The sequence below is a fragment of the Bos javanicus genome, chromosome X (genome assembly GCF_032452875.1).
Source record: "Bos javanicus breed banteng chromosome X, ARS-OSU_banteng_1.0, whole genome shotgun sequence".
In the NCBI taxonomy this organism is placed as follows: Eukaryota; Metazoa; Chordata; class Mammalia; order Artiodactyla; family Bovidae; genus Bos; species Bos javanicus.
Genome location: NC_083897.1, coordinates 89,162,201 through 89,179,317, shown reverse-complemented (window position 1 = coordinate 89,179,317; position 17,117 = coordinate 89,162,201). Strand labels below are relative to the sequence as shown.

Here is a 17,117-nt window from a genome sequence, read left to right as displayed (position 1 = left end):
ACATGTGAAAGAGTTTTTTCCTGGGGCAGGGGATATCAGTCTATCCATCCTTCCACCTCCCCACCCATCTATCCATCCACCTGTCCACCTACCCCTTTATTCATCTATCCATGCCCTTCCTTCTTTCTTTCTTCCCTTCCATATTCCTTTCCTTCCATCCTTCCTTTGTTCTGTCCTTCCTTCCATAAATCATCTATCTCTTGGCACATAGCATCTGGGTCCAAGGCAAGTTATTTTTTTAAAAAATAGGCAGGAAACCTGCTACAGCTTTTGGCAAAGCCTTTTATGTGCTTAAAACTCACATCCTTAACCATCCTGTATCCCCAGAATTTTGGGGGCTCCCTGGGAATTTACTCATAGGGCATGACTAAACTACCACCTGGAGACTGTTTAAGAGACCAGAGTCCACAAGACTAGGGGCTCCCTCACCTTAAAGAGAGTCTCATACGTACTCCTTCATCCATCTCTTATTTGCCTAGGGATCTGTGCTCTCTCCTTTCCTCTTTGCCTGCATCATTCACTGGTTCCTCCTCTTGTTTCAGAACTCTAAATGTCCTTGGGCCTCTTCTCTAGTTGACATTTTCTCTCTTGGTGAACTCACGCAGTCTCTGTCTTCAGAGTATCTCCAGAATCTAACCACTTTTTACCACTTCTCCCACCAGCACCAGTGTTACTCATCTGAACCACTGCAGTAACCTCCTCCTCAGGGTCCCCCGGCTTCCACCCTCAACCTTGTAGTCTATTTTCCTCAAAGCATCCAAAGGGAGCTTGTTAAATCCTAAGTCAGATCACAGTTCTCCTCTGCTCATGACCCTCCTGTGGCTCCCCTGCCACTCAGAGTAAAAGCCAGAGTCCTCTCCATGGCCCATGAGGTCCCACACCATCTGTCCCCCCAACCTCCCCCACCTCACCTCCTGCTGCTCCCCCCACTCACTCTGCTCCTCTGTACTAGCCTCCTCGCTGCTCCTCACAGACACCAGGCCCCTGCATGTATCAGGGCCTTTGCACTGGCTATCCTCTCTGCCTGCTATGGTCTTCCTGTAGCTATTGGCACAGCTCCCTCCCTCATCTTTTCTTGTCTGGGCTAAAATGTCTCTTTCTCAGTGAGGTTTCCCTGACCATCCTATTACATATTGGAAAATGCTTCGGTTTTTTTTTAATCTGTTGCCACTTTCCCAAAGCACCTATCATCCTCTATCACACTTGATATTTTTCTTACTTAATTTTATTTCTTTTCTGTCTCTCCCACCAGAATGGCAGCTCCACAAACATAGATAAGCTTATCTCTTCTGTTCAACCCTGTCTTTCCAATGCCTGGAACAGGCCCAAGCACACAATAGGTGCTCAATGTATGTTTATTGATTGACTGAATCAGTAAATGGTGGGGGAAGAGGACAGAAACAGAGAAAATTTGTTCTTGTCCCATCTGTCTCCTCTTTTCAGGAGCAGAGCCTCAGTTGAGATGAGTCTGAACCTACCAGATCCAAATGTAGAAAGTGCCACATTCTGCAGGGCTGAAACCAGCTAAGGTGCTCTAGGAGGAGGTAGTGTTATCTGGGCTGGCCCTTGAAGGCCCCATGGGAATCACAGAGATCTTGGAGTTCAGTCAAACCAGTTGGGTGGAATAAATATCAGGCAGCACTTGGCAGGAGTGAGCTGAATCAAAAAGGATGAAAAGGATAAGCTCACTGACAAGGAGAAATCTATCAGGGGCCTTGAATCCCAAGGTGATGACCCTGAATTTTGTCCTCAGAGATGTCCTACCCCCTGGTCACTGACCCCCAAATAGCTCAGAGACCTTATGTTCTAGAAAAACAGCCATGTATAATGCTGAGACAGTAATAGTAAAGAGCTCATGTTAATTGAAAGTGATTTATTGGGGCAGCTTGGATAGGGGACTCTCAGACATGTTGGTCCCAAACCCACCTCAGATCGCCCAGCAAGATGCATAAAGTGCCCGAGTCCTCAGTCCTTAGAAGTTTCTGGGCCTGGATAAGGGTTTGCAGGAAGGAAGAGAGGGGGTGACGTGGCAGGGGATAGAATGGCAGAGAACTAACATCCATCATGAGGAGATATAGTTGGGACCCCTCAATCAGGTTTCCGTCAGGGTCTCGGAGGTAGATGGACATAATGGGCTCTTTTGCCCCTGTTCTGGGGACTGGACCCTCCTCAATGATATCACAAGCCTGAAGTGGGAGGAGAGAACAAAAATCATTCATTCACAGACCATGTTTGAGACCAAAATTTCATTCTTTACGGTGGCCTAGAAGACCCCTGTATCTTTCACACTTCATCTCCTACCATTCTCCTCTCCCTCACTCTGTTCCAGCTATTTAAGAGCTGTATGACCTCAAGCAGAGTACCTAACTGCTCAGCACCTCAGTTTCCTCATCCATCAAATGGGGATGATAATGTGCCTAGTACGTGGCAGAGTCAGAATTCAAACCCAGGCAAGCCAAAATCCATACCCTTAACCCCTATGCTTTACCCACTTTACTTCCAAGCCAGACTTTTTCACTGATATTTTCCAAAAGAATCCAGGTCAATTTGCACAAAATAGATTTAATACCTCAATCTGTGTTCCCCAAAAGGAGAACCAATGTCCCCTTCACATGAAATCATCTTAAGTATTACAAGGATACTAAATTAAATTACAATGAGTAAAAAAAAAATTAGTGAGTCAGAAATTATTCCCTGTTCAGTCCTCTTTCAATCCTTCTGATTATACCAAGAAGAAAGTGTCTGGTGGATGCGAAGTCCTTGATACCTCTCTAACCAACCTAACTTTGTCAAGCCCAGAGATTGGGGGAAGCAGAAGTGGCTAGAATCTAATGACTGTGATGCTTTTACAGCTGTTTGTTTTTATAATTGTCTCCTCTTTATGCCAAGATATGATGAATTTCCACTTACTTGGTTGAACATTTTCTTTTTACACAAATGTATTTATATAAATAGAGTTTAGGTATACTGTTTTCCACAAGGGTGATGTAAAGTTTTCTTTTAAAATACATTTGTTTATGGGGAAAATATGTCCATGATAATGAGTAAACAATGGTGTGCAAACCTTATCTGGAGGTGATGAAATCTGTTATGTCTGAAGTTTGAGTCATACTTCTGTTTTCATTGCATCTGTAGCAGCTTTCTCAAAAGAAGATGGAAGTTGGACTCACCTTGAGGCACTGGACCATTTCCTCCCAATGCATCTTTGTGATCAGGCATATATCCAGGGAGCCGGGGACCAGGTGAGTGGCTTTGGGTTCATATTCCTTTCCCATCTCGTGGAGGTTAAATTTCTGGTCTCCAAAACACAGTGCTTTCTGGTCTCCCTATTTGGGGGGAGAAAACAACCTGGAACTAAACCTCCAAGGTGAGTGTGAGGCACAGCCCCCTATTGACACCAACAAGGTTAAAAAAGAAATAGAACAAGGCTTTGATGAAAAATAGCCACTTGGTGCCCCACTCTTATCTTGTTCCCTAGAGGCAAATGCTTTCAATTTGTGTATGTGTTTCTTCTGGAAATTATTTCCATACCTCCAAATAATATGTTGATACTATCCATGGCAGAGACTATAATCTGCCTGCTTAATATACATTTCTCCCCTTTTTCTTTTAAAGACAGCCCAAGTTTCAGTGGGATCTATTGTGCACCCAGCTTTAAAAACCTGCATTTCCCAGCATTCCTTGCTGGGCAGCCATGGAAGGCTGGACAGTGAAATGTTAGCAGAGGCTGTGAACCATGCTTCTGAAAACCTTCCCACCCCACTGAGCTGACACTTTTTGCCTACTCATTTCCTCCTTTCAGCCACTGCCCACACCCTGCCTGCCTACCTCTAGACTGATTGTTGAATGAGAGCAAGAGAAAACTCTATTTTATGTAGCCCACTTAGCTTAACCCAGTTAAGTTTTCTCCCACGTGCCTCCAAACACAGTCCCTAACTGACGTGCCACTATTTCTTGATTTGGCAACTTCAGACATTTTCTATCTTTTTCCTGCTATGATAAATGAGAATTTAGCTCATCCACAATACTACCCCTCCCAATAGAATTATGTCATCAGTTTTAGCTCCTCTTTTGATTCCTTTACAATTTAAAAATAACCCACTTGCACCTTAATGTTTTGATGGATGAACATAGTATCTCATTGACCCAACTATCCTCTTCATCTTGCCTCTTTCTCCTGTGCCTGTCAACTTCTGCCATTTTTATTTATTTATGTATTTAATGGCAAAATATTTTAATTTTTCATAAAGCTATTTCCCCCACTCCATAGACACCACACAGAAAAGAATCTGTATGCACATGTTCTGGTTGAGCAGGAGGATGAGACTTCTGCTGTTAAAAAAAAATCACTTTTATAGTCCCTTTATATCACCATGGCAGATACTACATTCATTCTATCAGAAAATGACTTTATTTCACTTGAATGATAGTTCAGCTGAGTATAGAACTTGAAGTTGTAGGTTATTTTCCCATAGCCTTTTATATGTGGCTTCATTGTCTTCCTGAATCTGGTATTGCTGATAAGACGTTTGATGTTAATCTGTTTTTCATTTCTTTTCTATATGATGCATCCACCCTCCACTCTTGCAGCTTTTAAGACTTTTCTTGGTCCTAGATGTACTGAATTTCACTCCATTGTGCCCAGATACCAAGGGCTGAGGCTTCATATGCCTATTATTGTTGATGCATGCAAGGCCCTTCTCTAGTTTTATTTGTATACTTAATCTCTTTATCTCCAGTCTTCATTCCTGTCCCCAACATAGGCAATGGTTATAATGTGTTTGATGTTCATTCTTTGGTTTTCATAAGTTATTGTAAAAGGTGTATTATTGTTTTATGTGGTATGTTATAAGTGGTACTGTGCTATGGACATAATTTGACTTCACCGTTTTTCGTTCAGCATGATCTTTTTAAGACCCTTGCTGTGTATACATCCAGTCTGATACTGCATAATTCTATTTTTATGAATGACATTTGATATTGGAGCTTCCCAGGTGGTGCTATTAGTAAAGAATCCATCTGGAAATTCAGGAGATCCAAGAGACTCGGGTCCAATCCCTGAGTTGGGAAGATCTCCTGGAGTAGGAAATGGCACCCTACTCCAATATTCTTGCCTGGAGAATTCTATGGGCAGAGGGGCCTGGCAGGCTACAGTCCATAGGGTTGTAGAGTTGGACACAACTGAGAGACCGAGCACACAGCACAGAGCACACATTCCATGTTAATTTTACATTTTTTTTTAACTCTGTTTGCCATTCGTGGGCTCTTTCCATTGAAGGCAATCAGTGTTTTTGCATCTCCCACTTGGGAGTTGTTCCAAATTCTCAAGGATTGTATTCAATCTCTGGAAACCTTTTTACCTTGAATCCGTTTTTCTTGGGGACGTTTGTTTTCCTGACCCAAACTGGACTGATTGTGTTCTAGGTATCTTTCTGGATCTTCCTCTTAGGATCCACTGTTTCCTGACTTTGATGTCTTATTCCTGGATTAATCACTCATTTTGATAAGATATTCTCAAGTAATTTTGAAAGCAAGTAGGCCAAGTTTCTGAGTCTTTTTATTAATATGTCTAAGAATGTTTTATTCTACACCCACCTTGATTAATAATTTGTCTGGTCATAGAATTCTAGGTTGAAATGTTTTCCCTCAGAATCTTGAAGTTGTTCTTCTGTTGTCTTCTGGTCTCTGACTCTTGGGAAATCTGAAGTCTATATTGCCTTTTCCTTTGTAGTTGAACTACTTTTTAACCTCTCTGAAAACTTCTAGGAGCTTTGTATTTATTTTGATGTTCTATAATTTCTTAGGAACATATCTAGGTGTAAACATGCTGGATACTCAGTTAACTCTCCATATAAGGACTGGAAAGTTCTCTCACATTATTCTGTGGTTATTTCCTCCCTTTCTTCCCTCCCTTTATTCACTGAATAGTGAAGTCCCACTATTCAGAGTTTGGAATCTCCTCCACTGGTCATTTTTAAATTGTGTGTGTGTGTGTTTTGGAGTACTAGGCTACTTTTTAAAATAGTATAATCAAATTTTACCCCAGCTGCAGTTTGGCATTTGGGGAAGTTGTTACCTCAGAAGTCATGACCTCCATGCCCAGGATCTTGGAATAAAACATAGTGGTGTCTTTTAGTCTCTTTACTGTCATCACAATGTGGTCAAGTCTATGGATAAGACACAGGGAAGGGGTCCGACTATTGTCCCTCCATGACTAAAAAAAGAAAAAAAAAGAGTCAAAAGAGACCACACTGCCACTGGTCACACCCATGTTTCCTGTGTTTCCTTCTCCCCACTTCCCCTCACCTCCCCAGTGACTATACTTCCTTCTACCACCATTCCAAGGGGAAAGTCCTGGGAGGAATCTTCAGTACTTACTGCTCATGTGTGGGTTCACAAGAGTCCATGTGTCTGCCGTGACCACCCTTCACTGTTTTCTTATTATTTTCCTCCTTCTAGGGGGATAGAGGTGAAGATAGGAGTGAAGTGAAAGTCACTCAGTTGTGTCCAACTCTTGCGACCCATTGGACTGTAGCCTGCAAGGTTCCTCTGTCTATGGGATTCTCCAGGCAAGAATACTGGAGTGGGTTGCCATTTCCTTCTCCAAAGGTGATCAGCTTAAGTCAGGTTTATATCCCTTAGGAGTTTACCGATGGCATTTTGTTGATGCTGATCACCACAGTTCTTTCTCTGAACTACCATACTACAATGCCCTGTAATTTATTTTTTTAAAGGAGGCAGGTGTTTAAAAATGGACTCATTTGTTGGTTTTTTTTTTAAGACAATTCCACATAATGTTACTAGTGGGCTAATGATGGAATTCAGCTTGCCACCCCCCGCCCCCCAGGCCGCTCTTCAAAGCAAGCTGCTTTATAGAACAAGGTAGAGTTTGGTTTTTGGAAGACAGGAGAGTTGAGACCAAAAACCAAACTCTCCCTTGTTTTCCCAGAGCTGGAATTCATCTCTTATAAGAAATAATAAGAACAGAGGAAGCCCACTTCCATGAGTACAAGCCCTTTATTGGCCAGTTTAAAACTCAGTCCCTTCCTTTATTACTCCACAGTTAATCACAGAGGACAGGACAAGAAGGGAGCAACTCAGATGCAGTGATGTTTCTGGGCATGTGTGCCTACAGATCAGCACTGACACCTAGGGGGAGGGCACACCACCCCACCACTCATTTCCTGCCTTCAGCACACCTCCCACCAGATCTTTCTCTTGATTCGAGTTCCTTAGTAATTTGTATATTTACATTACATCTGCTACAGGATTATAAGATGCCTATGCACCATAAATTGCAGAGTATAGTGGTTAAAAAAAATATTGTGGAGCCAGACTGATATTTACTTGCTCTCTGGGCTGAGAGAGTTTGGTTTCCATTTCTGGAAAATGGGTATGACTTTTTTATGTGTTTTATAGAACTGTTGTGAACAGCTTAAAAAAAAAGTTGGGAGGAGTTCCCTGGTGGTCCAGTGGTTAGGACTTGGTGCTCTTACTCCCAGGGGCCCGGGTTTGGTTCCTGGTTGGGGAACTAATATCCCACAAGCTGGGCAGTGTGGCCAAAAAAAAAAATCTTACAACAATGCCTGACAGCAAGTGCTATAAGAGTTGATGACGATGATGTTGTGGTCATCTTGTTAAAATCCAGACTCTCTGTACTGTGACCCTCAATCTTTGCAACCTATTTATTTATTTATTTTCACTGCATCAGTTCTTAGTTGTGGCACTTGGGATCCTTTGTTGTGGCTCATGGGCTCCAGAGTACATGGGCTCTATAGTTGAGGCACCTGGGCATAGTTGCCTTGCTGGCATGTGGGATCTTAGTTCCCCCATCAAGAACTGAACCTGTGTCCCTGCATTGCAAGGCAGATCCTCAAGCACTGGACCATCAGGGAAGTCCCCTCATTCATTGCTCTTGGATTCCAAGCCACATTGTCCTTTTGCCTGTTCCTCATAAGGGCCATCCTTGAACCTTATACCTCGGGGCCTTTTGCACATGCTAGTATCTGTCTCCCTGATTAGAATATAAGCTTCATAAGTGTAGAAATTTCTGTTTTGTTCCCCACTGTGTCCCAAACAGCTAGCAGATGTTCTATAATATTTGTTCAATTAATGAATATCTACTACAGTAATTGGACTTCCCTGGTGGCTCAGATGGTAAAGTGTCTGTCTACAATGCGGGAGACCCAGGTTTGATCCCTGGGTCGGGAAGATCCTCTGGAGAAGGAAATGGCAATCCACTCCAGTACTATTGCCTGGAAAATCCCATGGACAGAGGAACCTGGTAGGCTACAGTCCATGGGGTCACAGAGTCAGACACAACTGAGGAACTTCACTTCACTTCACTACAATAATTAGACCCCGTGCCTGGCACAAAGTCTGACCTCTGTTCTATTCCACTCTGTTCTATTCTGCTGTGTTCAATTCCATTTGAAACCATTACATTTTTTTTTAAAAAAAAACCATTACATTTTAAACAATTGCTTTCACTTGAGCCCCAGCTTAAAAAAAAATACTGTGCTTTTCTATTTTCATGAGCGAAGGAGGCATTAGAAAAGTTCTTGAGTTCTGCTGTCCTCATGGATACAGAGTATCCATATGAACACAGAAGCCATAGAACTGGGGAAATGATTGACCATTTGAGCTTCATTGAAACTAATGTTCTATGTATTAAAAATCTTATTAACCTTTTAATGTCTGTAGGGTTGATAATAGCACTCCCCTTTCAGTCCTGATATTTGTATTTTATGTTTTTTCTCTTATTGAGAAAACAGAATTTACTAATAGTTTCTTAATCTGTTCAAAGAACCAATTTTTGACATTAATTTTCTCTGTTGTATGTTTCCTGTTTCCCCAGTTTCTGCTGTCTTTATAATTTCCTTCCTTCCACTTTCTCAGGGTTCAATTTGCTGTTCCTTTGCCAGACTCCTGATATGGAAGCTGAGGTACTTGATTTTCAAGTTTTTACATTTCTACACATTTAGAGCTATAGATTATTCCCTGAGCATTGCTTTAAACTGCTTTAGCCACATCCCCCAAATCTGATAAGTATTTGGAAATCAATTCAACTAATTCCTTCCATTATCCAATGCCCTACTAGCTCACATTCACTCCCCAATTCTGCTTTGCAGATATGGAGCTCCATCCTTGCAAATTCAAGAATAAGCAAAGCTGGCTCTCTTGAGGAACTGGAAGAAGGCCCATGTGGCTTGGAATCCGAGAGTGAGTGAGACAGAAAGAGGGGAAGCCCAGGCGAGATCATGCAGGGTTTTGAGATGAGGTTAGGGAGGCTGGTTTTAAAAAAGATGACTGAAGAAAAGTGTACAACCTAAAAGTTGTTGAGTTGTTATATTTCAGGACTTGACTGAGGACTGAGGACAATAGCCCAGGAGACAGCTGCTCAGATAGCTCTGAGGAGCTGTTCCAAATAGGTAAGGGAGGACTCTGGATATGCAGGAATTTTTGCTGAAAAAAAACAAACAAAAAAAACCCATGTAGTCAAACATCAAAATACTACTGCTAATCACAAAAAGCAGCCTTCTCAAGTTAATGATTTTAGCACTTTTCTATGTATGGGAGGATGCGAGAGTCTGGGCTCATTGAGATCTTTTCTCAGGTATGCATCTTAACTACCTAGGGCCAGTATGCTTAACTACCTAGGGTAGTACTCCTAAATGCCCCCAGGGCACATTGTTGGGCAGCAGCTGCAGTGGCTGCTGGCTTGAGGCTGGGCAACATTCATTGTTTACTTGGAACAGCAGGCACCATTCCCTTTCTACAAGCAAGACACTTAAGCTTACTATGTGTCAAGCTCTGTTCTAAGCACTGCATAAAGCATAATCCACTTTATTTCTCATAACCAAATATATGTCTATATGTGTATTATATATGTAAATATATATAAACTAGAATGTCCAAAATACTATAGCCTCCCTCCGGCCTCCTCCACAGGGACGGCTTCTATCTTCCTACAAAGTCCTTTGCAAGGTCTCCTTCGGGGTGCCAGTGGCCCTTGGAATTCTTTTAGCAAACCTCAAGAGCAGCGTTCTTTCCTGGCCGCTCCCTGTCCCGCCCCACCCCAATGGCCCTGGCTGAACCGGCTCCTGGAGCCGCCCCTAGGGAGCGGAGCTGAGCGGCTGCCCACTCCTGCAGACCTGCTGACAGTCTGCTGTGTGTTAGAGCAGGGGCTTTCTATGTCCCTCTGCTGCCCTCTGCTTGTCTTTGAAAGAGGAAAGAAGAAGGAAGAGGGTGGGGAAATGGATGAAAGCACACCGGGACGGCCACATAGAAGGGAAGCAGGTTGCCAGGCCCAGCTGGGAACTCTCAGCCTTGCTGCCAGTACCCGTGCCTCAAGACCCCTGGGGGCCACCCCGTTCACCTGCTTCTCCAAAGTCCAACTCCACATCCTGGCTGGCAGCCTGGAGTGCAGATGGCACAGTGTGGTAGGCTAAGTGTCTTTGCCCCCAGCCTTCAGATAGCCCTCTGGCTCAATGCCTGCAGATCAAGGGGCAGGAATGGGAGGGCCACTGACTAGGGACTGCTGGTGTTGACAGAAGTAGACGGTGCAAGTACAAGGACTCTGACATAAAACACAGGGCCTGGAAAGTGAAAGCCTAAGATGTCTTAGCCAGCTCAGGCCACCATAATATAGTACTATAGACAGGGTGGCTGAAACAGTAATTTATTTTCTTACCATTCTGGAGGCCAGAAGTCCAAGATCAGAGTGCTAGTATGGTTGGGTTCTGATAACATCTCTCTTCCTGGCTTGCAGATGGCCACCTTCTTGCCAGGTCCTCACATGGCAGAGAGAAAGAACAAACTTTCTGGTGTCTTCTTTTTTAAAAAGCTCCCTGACCAGGTACTGAACCCATAGCCCTCGCAATGGAAGTGCAGAGTCTTAACTGCTGGACTGCCAGGGAAGTCCCCCTGGTTTCTTTTTATATGGGTACTAATGTCATCTTGAGGGTTTTACCCTCATGACTTCATCTAACCATAATACCTTCCTAAATGCCCCTAATATATCACATTGGGGGCCTCAACACATGGATTTGGGGAGGGAGATACAAACATTCAGTCCACAATTAAGGATTCCTTTGTAATAACATAGAAAAACTACCCATCCTGAAATTTGGGGGGAGGACCTTTATTCTAGGGTGTGAGATCTCTGATCTATTTAGAGTGTGTCTCCCAAGTGTGAGATCTTTGATCTCTTTGGGAGTCTGTGCCTGGCGTATGAAGTTAGGAACAGTCTGAGTTAGAGTATAACTACACTAATTTATAATGGATCTGTTTCCAAGGCAAGATCTCGAAGCTATTAAATGTTCTCTGTCCCAGGGTGTGAGTTTATGAATGCTTTTGGGGTGTGAGCTCTGAAGTCCTCCCCTTCCTACCCCTTTCTCAACCCCATCCTCACCCTCCACTGCTGAGAGGGAACATTCATCAGCCCCATTGCTGTTCACCTTACCCTGAGCTGAGTGCCCTTTCTCTTGTTAATGAGCTGTCCAGCCCCTGGGGCATGTGAGTTTCAGATTCTCGTACCTAGACACACCCTAGATACCCACTCAGACAGACACACAAATGCTTTGTGCTGTGCATATTGGTTTTGCTTAAGATTTTCCTTTATGAAGAATTACACATGAATATAGGTTTGTATGGGCTTCTCAGGTAGCACTAGTGCTACAGATCCCACCTGCCAATGTAGGAGACATAAGAGATGCAGTTTCGATTTTTGGGTTGGGAAGATCTCCTGGAGGAGGAAATGGCAACCAATTCTAGTATTCTTGCCTGGAGAATCCCATGGACAGAGGAGCCTGATGGGCTATAGTTCATGGGGTTGCAAAGAGTCGGACACGACGGAAGAGACTTAGTACACAGCACACATAGGTTTGTATAAAAGGTTCCAAGAGTACATCCAGTATATGAACTACACTGGTGATCCCCAGCTCCATTCTCCAAAAATGACCACTGAAGTCAGTTTCTAGTGTTTCCTTATACACACACACACACACACACACACACACAACACACACAGAGTCACCATAACCATCTCCCACCTACTTTTCCTGGTCAACAGCATGTCCCGTGGAAGGCATCCCCACCCGACAGGTACACACAGGTTCCATTCATTCTGTATCATGTTAGGTAGGTGCTCTGAGATACAGTATAAACCCCCACCATTTGTTTTACTCTGCAACTATCATTGGCTAGAAATGGACATTTACAAGGTTTTCCCAGCTGTTTGCTCCTGCCAGTCTTGAGCACACAGCTCTGTGCATGTGTGTGCATGTTGAGTTAGAAGTATGATTGCTGGGTCAAGGGTTTGTTCACTCAGTGGACACCTAATGAATGGGATCTGTGTACCAAGCACTGTTCTTAGTGCTGGAGAGACATCAGAGAATAAGACAAATGTCCCTGCCCACATGGAGCTGACAGTCTAGCTGGTGAGGAGGGTGTCCAATTTTTATTTAGATGTTTCACAAGGTCTTGGAAGGTTTCACTCTCATCAGTGGTGCCTTTACTCCACTGCTGTCTGTGGGGTGGGGTCTGCAGCAGGAGGCAAGCTGTCTTGACCTTTGCTCTCTACAAGACCTGCAGGGGCTGGGGCTGGGACTCTGTATTTGGGGGTGTGGGTGTGTGCACGTGCATGTGGCCAGGGATGGGGGATATGGAAACTGCATCGTCCACTGGAGAGAGTGAGAGGAAATAGGGATACAAGAGACCCTTTATAGTGTTGGAGGGAGCTGTGGAGCAGACCACCCCCCAGCTCACACCCACAGAGGGTGTGCTGGAATAGCAGTGATAAGGAATCTAGTACCGTCTCAGAACATACCATTGGGTAATTGGTGTCTGGACATCCTTGGGATCACAGAGACAGGGGTGTGATCATCCTGGAGTCACACACAGTGGGGTGTGAACACTCCTGGGGCCACATAGACAGGAGCGTGATGCCCACATGAAGCAGCATACACTGTGAACAGCCTTAGTTACTCAGATGGTGGTCTGGGCTTTCCAGAAGTCACACACACTGGACACTGCACACTCTTGGAATCACAGAGTGGAGTATAGACACTTCTGGGGTCAGATTGGCTAGTGTGTGGATATGGTTGCAGTCAAACAAACTAGACTGTGGATGGTCCTGGGGTCAGACAGATTGGTATGTGGACACTGCTGAGCTCAAACACACTAGGGAGTGGATACTCCTGAGTCACCTGGACTGGTTAGTAGACATTCGTAAGCTTACACATACTGGGGTGTGGACACCTCTGAGGTCAGATAGCCTGAGGCATGGACACCCTTGGATTTGCACAGATTGTAGTGTGGAGCCTCTAGGGTCACTCAGACTGGGATGTGTGCTTCCAGGATCAGAAAACCTAAGGTGTGGGCAACTGTGAGGTCACACAGAGTAGGTGTGGAGAGATGAGGGGCCACAGTGATGGGGTTTGGACATTCCTGGAGTCACACAGGCTGAGGGCGCTCAGAGGCATGAACACTCCAAGGGTCACAGAGGGCTTGGGACACTCTGGAAGTTAAACACACTGGGGAGTGGACACCTGAAATCACACATGTTGTGGACTGGACTCTCCTCAGGTTGCACAGACTGGAGTGTGAGCATCCATGGTGTCCCACAGAGACGAAGACACTCCTGGGGTCATAGTGACTGAGGCTAGGACAGTCCTATGGTCACATAGGCTGTGTTTGTAGACATCACTGCAGTCTCAGTGAAAGGGTACAGAGATTCTTGTGGTCAAAGAAGTGATGAGTTGGCACCCCTCGGGCTAGGGACTGAGGGTGTATACTCCTGTGGTCACACAGAGTGGTTAATGGATACTCCTCAGTATAGACTGGGGAGTGGACTCTGCTGAGGTCACAGGCTGTGGTGTGTGTGGCTCTGGGGTCACACATATGGGTATTTAGACCCTTATAGGGTCACACATATTGGGGAATGGACATTTGTGGAGTCACACACAGTGGGGAGTCAACACTTCTGGGGTCACTCATACAGCATTTGAACACTCAGAATCTCAGGGACTGGGATGTGAACACTGCTGGTGTGACACAGCTTTGGGGGTGGGCACTCCTGGGGTCACACATACTCTGTGCTGTGTGTTTTGTTGCTCAGCCTTCGCAACCCATTGGACTACAGCCTGCCAGGCTCCACTGTCAATGAGATTTTTCAGGCAAAAATATTGAAATGAATTGCCATTTCCTTCTCCAAGGGATCTTCTCAACCTAGGGACTGAACCCGTGTCTCCTGTGTCTCTTGCATTGCAGGTGGATTCTTTCCCCACTGAGCCACTGGGGAAGCCCAAATGCATATTAACTCATCGTGTGGATGGGATTCTCCAGGCAAGAATACTGGAGTGGGTTGCCATTTCCTTCTCCAGATCTGTGGGGATAACTTATTTCCCACTTCCTTTGCCAAAACACTTTGAGGATGAAGTGACATTCTCTAGTTAAAACTGCTTTGTAACATGAAGTACCAAGCTGAAGATTTTTCCTAAAATTCAAAGCACAGAACTGGTTGGTCCGATGGCGTGGCACGAGGAGCTGGGAAAGTGGACACTAAGTTTGTAATCATGGATCTAACTGTGTGACCTTGAACAATTCACTTGCTTGGCCCAGCCTGAGATTCCTGGGGACCATACCCATCTGACGGGGAGTTACGGACAGATGGCTGTCCTCAAAAGTCATGCTTCATCTTCCCTAGTGTTGAGCTACTGCAAAGCAGCTGCCCAGCCATAAACTACATTTCCCACACCTTTTGCACAGGGATGGGGTCATATGGCCAGTCCTGCTGAATGGAGCTTGCGCTAAAATGATGTGTATACTTAACAAACAGTAGTGTTTTCTTCATGTGCCTTTTGTTCATCTTTTGGAGGTTGAGAGGCCCAAGAGAGGGAAGTCAGTTTACAAGGAGCCTGGGGTCCTCTGCCACTACTTGGAAGTCCACCTATGAACCAGGAAGACAGGTTTTATTTTGTGATGTTTATTACTGTGTGACATCACTGGCATTGGGGTATTGGTTGGTTACTAAGGAGAATTCATTCCTGAACACACACACAGTGGTGTGTGGATTGAATCCTCTGTGGAAATGGGCTCTGCAAGCTGAGGAGACCATGGACAGGGCAGCCTTCTTCCCGGAGACCTCCTGGCTTCTAGGTGCTGCTTGTCCTTCTTTTATAGCCAACACAGCTCGGGCCAGCAGAAGTGGATAGGAGGGCATTTGCACCTCTAAGTTGGACACCAGCTCCACTGCTGGGGGTGGAGTGACTCTGGACATTTCTGGTGGCTGCTAGCATTTTTTGGCTTGTGGCCCCATCACTCCAATATCTTCCTCCATGGTCATAATGCCACCTCCTTTGTATGTGCATCTCCTCTTCTGTCTATCTCAAATCTCTCTCAGGCTCCCTCTTATAAGGACACTTGTGGTTACATTTAGAGCCCATCAGATAATCAAGATAATCTCCCTGTCTCTAGATCCTTCACTTAATCACATCTACAAAGTCTTTTTTTTTTTTTTTTGCCATGTAGGTAACTGTCACAAGTTTCAAGAATTAGGAGGTAGATAATTTTCTAGGGCTATTAGTTAGACTGGGTTTTCCAGGTGGCACTAGTGGAAAAGAACCCACTTGCCAATGCAGGAAACCTAAGAGACATGGGTTGGATCCTTGGGTCACGAAGATTCCCTGGAGAAGGGCATGGCAACCCACTCCAGTCTAAATTGAATGCAATGGTTTTAAACACTGGCCAGAAAATGTTTGATTGCCATTTCAACACACAGAAATAGTTACACTGATGTGTAAATTGCCATTTACTGCAAAAAGCTGTGCAATGCTGATGTCAGAGACTAGGGAGTCACTGTTCATAACGGCTGTTGCAATTCCCTCATGAATAGATCAAGGAATGGCTTCCCAAGCCAATTGCTGCCTATGCGCTTTTAGCTCAGGTTGATAAGCAAAATTTTCAGCTTGCTCAGGTGTTCCTATCAGCTGTACAATTGCAAAGAATTGCTGGTGACCATCATAGTTTTCCTGTTTCTCCAAGACTAGCAAGAAGTCAAAGTCAAAACAGGACTGCACCATCACGCAGTCAACAGCACCAGGAAGATTAATGTCTATAGCAAGGAAAACTATATCCTATGTCCTCTCCCTGTAGGGTTGTCATGGACTCATGGTGATGCATCAGATGTGGCACAACAGCATCCAAAGAGCCTTGCCATTTACAGGCAACACCAGGGAATGGACAGGAACAAGGCCTAAACTCACAGAGCTCTTCGTGGTCTGCTTTTTCTGTGTATGGCAGAGTTAGATCACATCCAGAAGAGGTATATGTACAAGGGAAAAGTACTGAATTGGCCACTTTCTCCATAGCCAAGTTGCGAGTGGACCCCAAGGGGCCCCGGCAAGTCAGACAATGTGTGAGCTTTGGGCAATAGTTGCAACAAATGAGACGGCCACTTTGACAGGGAAAAATGGGTGGTAACACATAGTCAAAGCAGACCGGACACTCGTAAAAGACTCGCCAGGTCATTGTTGGCCACAGCGGTGCCAGTCAGGGCAGGCATGCTCTGGGAGGACGGCGCACACATTGAGGTTCCAGTAGGTACCGCTGGTGCAGCCTCATGACTCATTTCTGTGGGCGGAGAGCGAACCTCGGATCTCGGTCCTGGCTTAAAGGTGCTCTGTCGCCAGTGCCCACAGCCACCACCTTTTGGCAGCACCAAAGCCTCTTCCTCAGGCCAACACCGAGAGGACACACTGGGTCGCTGCTGTCACTTGACAGTGTGCCCCTCAAAGTCTGCCCTACCTCTCCCTGTTCACCGTAGTTTTGCACATCATTGAACCTCCCACCACCAACGGTGCACTCCCACTAAATAACACACACGATGGCAGCAGTCGTCAGCAGGCACGACCCCACGTGTTCTGGAGGCCAGAAGGGGGCCAAGAACAAACATTATTTTTAAAAGTATGCATATTTATTTGGCTGCCCCGGGTCCTAGTTGCATTACAGGCGATCTCTGATCTTCACTGTGGCATGTGGGATCTGTTTAGTAGTATTCTGTGAAATCTAGTTCCCTGACCAGGAATTGAACCTAGGACCTCTGCTTTAGGAGCAGA

The 17,117-nt window shown here is 45.0% G+C and overlaps 1 protein-coding gene and 1 pseudogene across 1 annotated transcript; both read right to left on the bottom strand.

Annotated features, from left to right (window-relative positions):
* Positions 1-1,884: 1,884 nt before the first annotated feature.
* Positions 1,885-9,145, bottom strand: GLOD5 (glyoxalase domain containing 5). The gene is made up of 4 exons (XM_061408792.1): positions 9,098-9,145; positions 6,077-6,214; positions 3,171-3,326; positions 1,885-2,186 (listed from the first exon to the last, which is right to left on the bottom strand). Exons 1-4 carry the CDS (start codon positions 9,143-9,145, stop codon positions 1,902-1,904), a joined length of 627 nt encoding a protein of 208 aa, XP_061264776.1. The 3' UTR covers positions 1,885-1,901.
* Positions 9,146-15,725: 6,580 nt separating this feature from the next.
* Positions 15,726-16,861, bottom strand: LOC133243295 (E3 ubiquitin-protein ligase SIAH1-like; annotated as a pseudogene).
* Between the last annotated feature and the right edge of the window lie 256 nt (positions 16,862-17,117).

Excerpts from the sequence above, each read along its gene's own strand:
- GLOD5 (XM_061408792.1), bottom strand. The coding sequence starts at position 9,145 with ATGGAGCTCCATATCTGCAAAGCAGAATTGGGGAGTGAATGTGAGCTA. Across the intron at positions 6,215-9,097 it reads TGGGGAGTGAATGTGAGCTA|TCATGGAGGGACAATAGTCG; the intron begins GTAGGGCATTGG and ends TTCTTTTTTTAG. Across the intron at positions 2,187-3,170 it reads AAATGGTCCAGTGCCTCAAG|GCTTGTGATATCATTGAGGA; the intron begins GTGAGTCCAACT and ends CTCCCACTTCAG.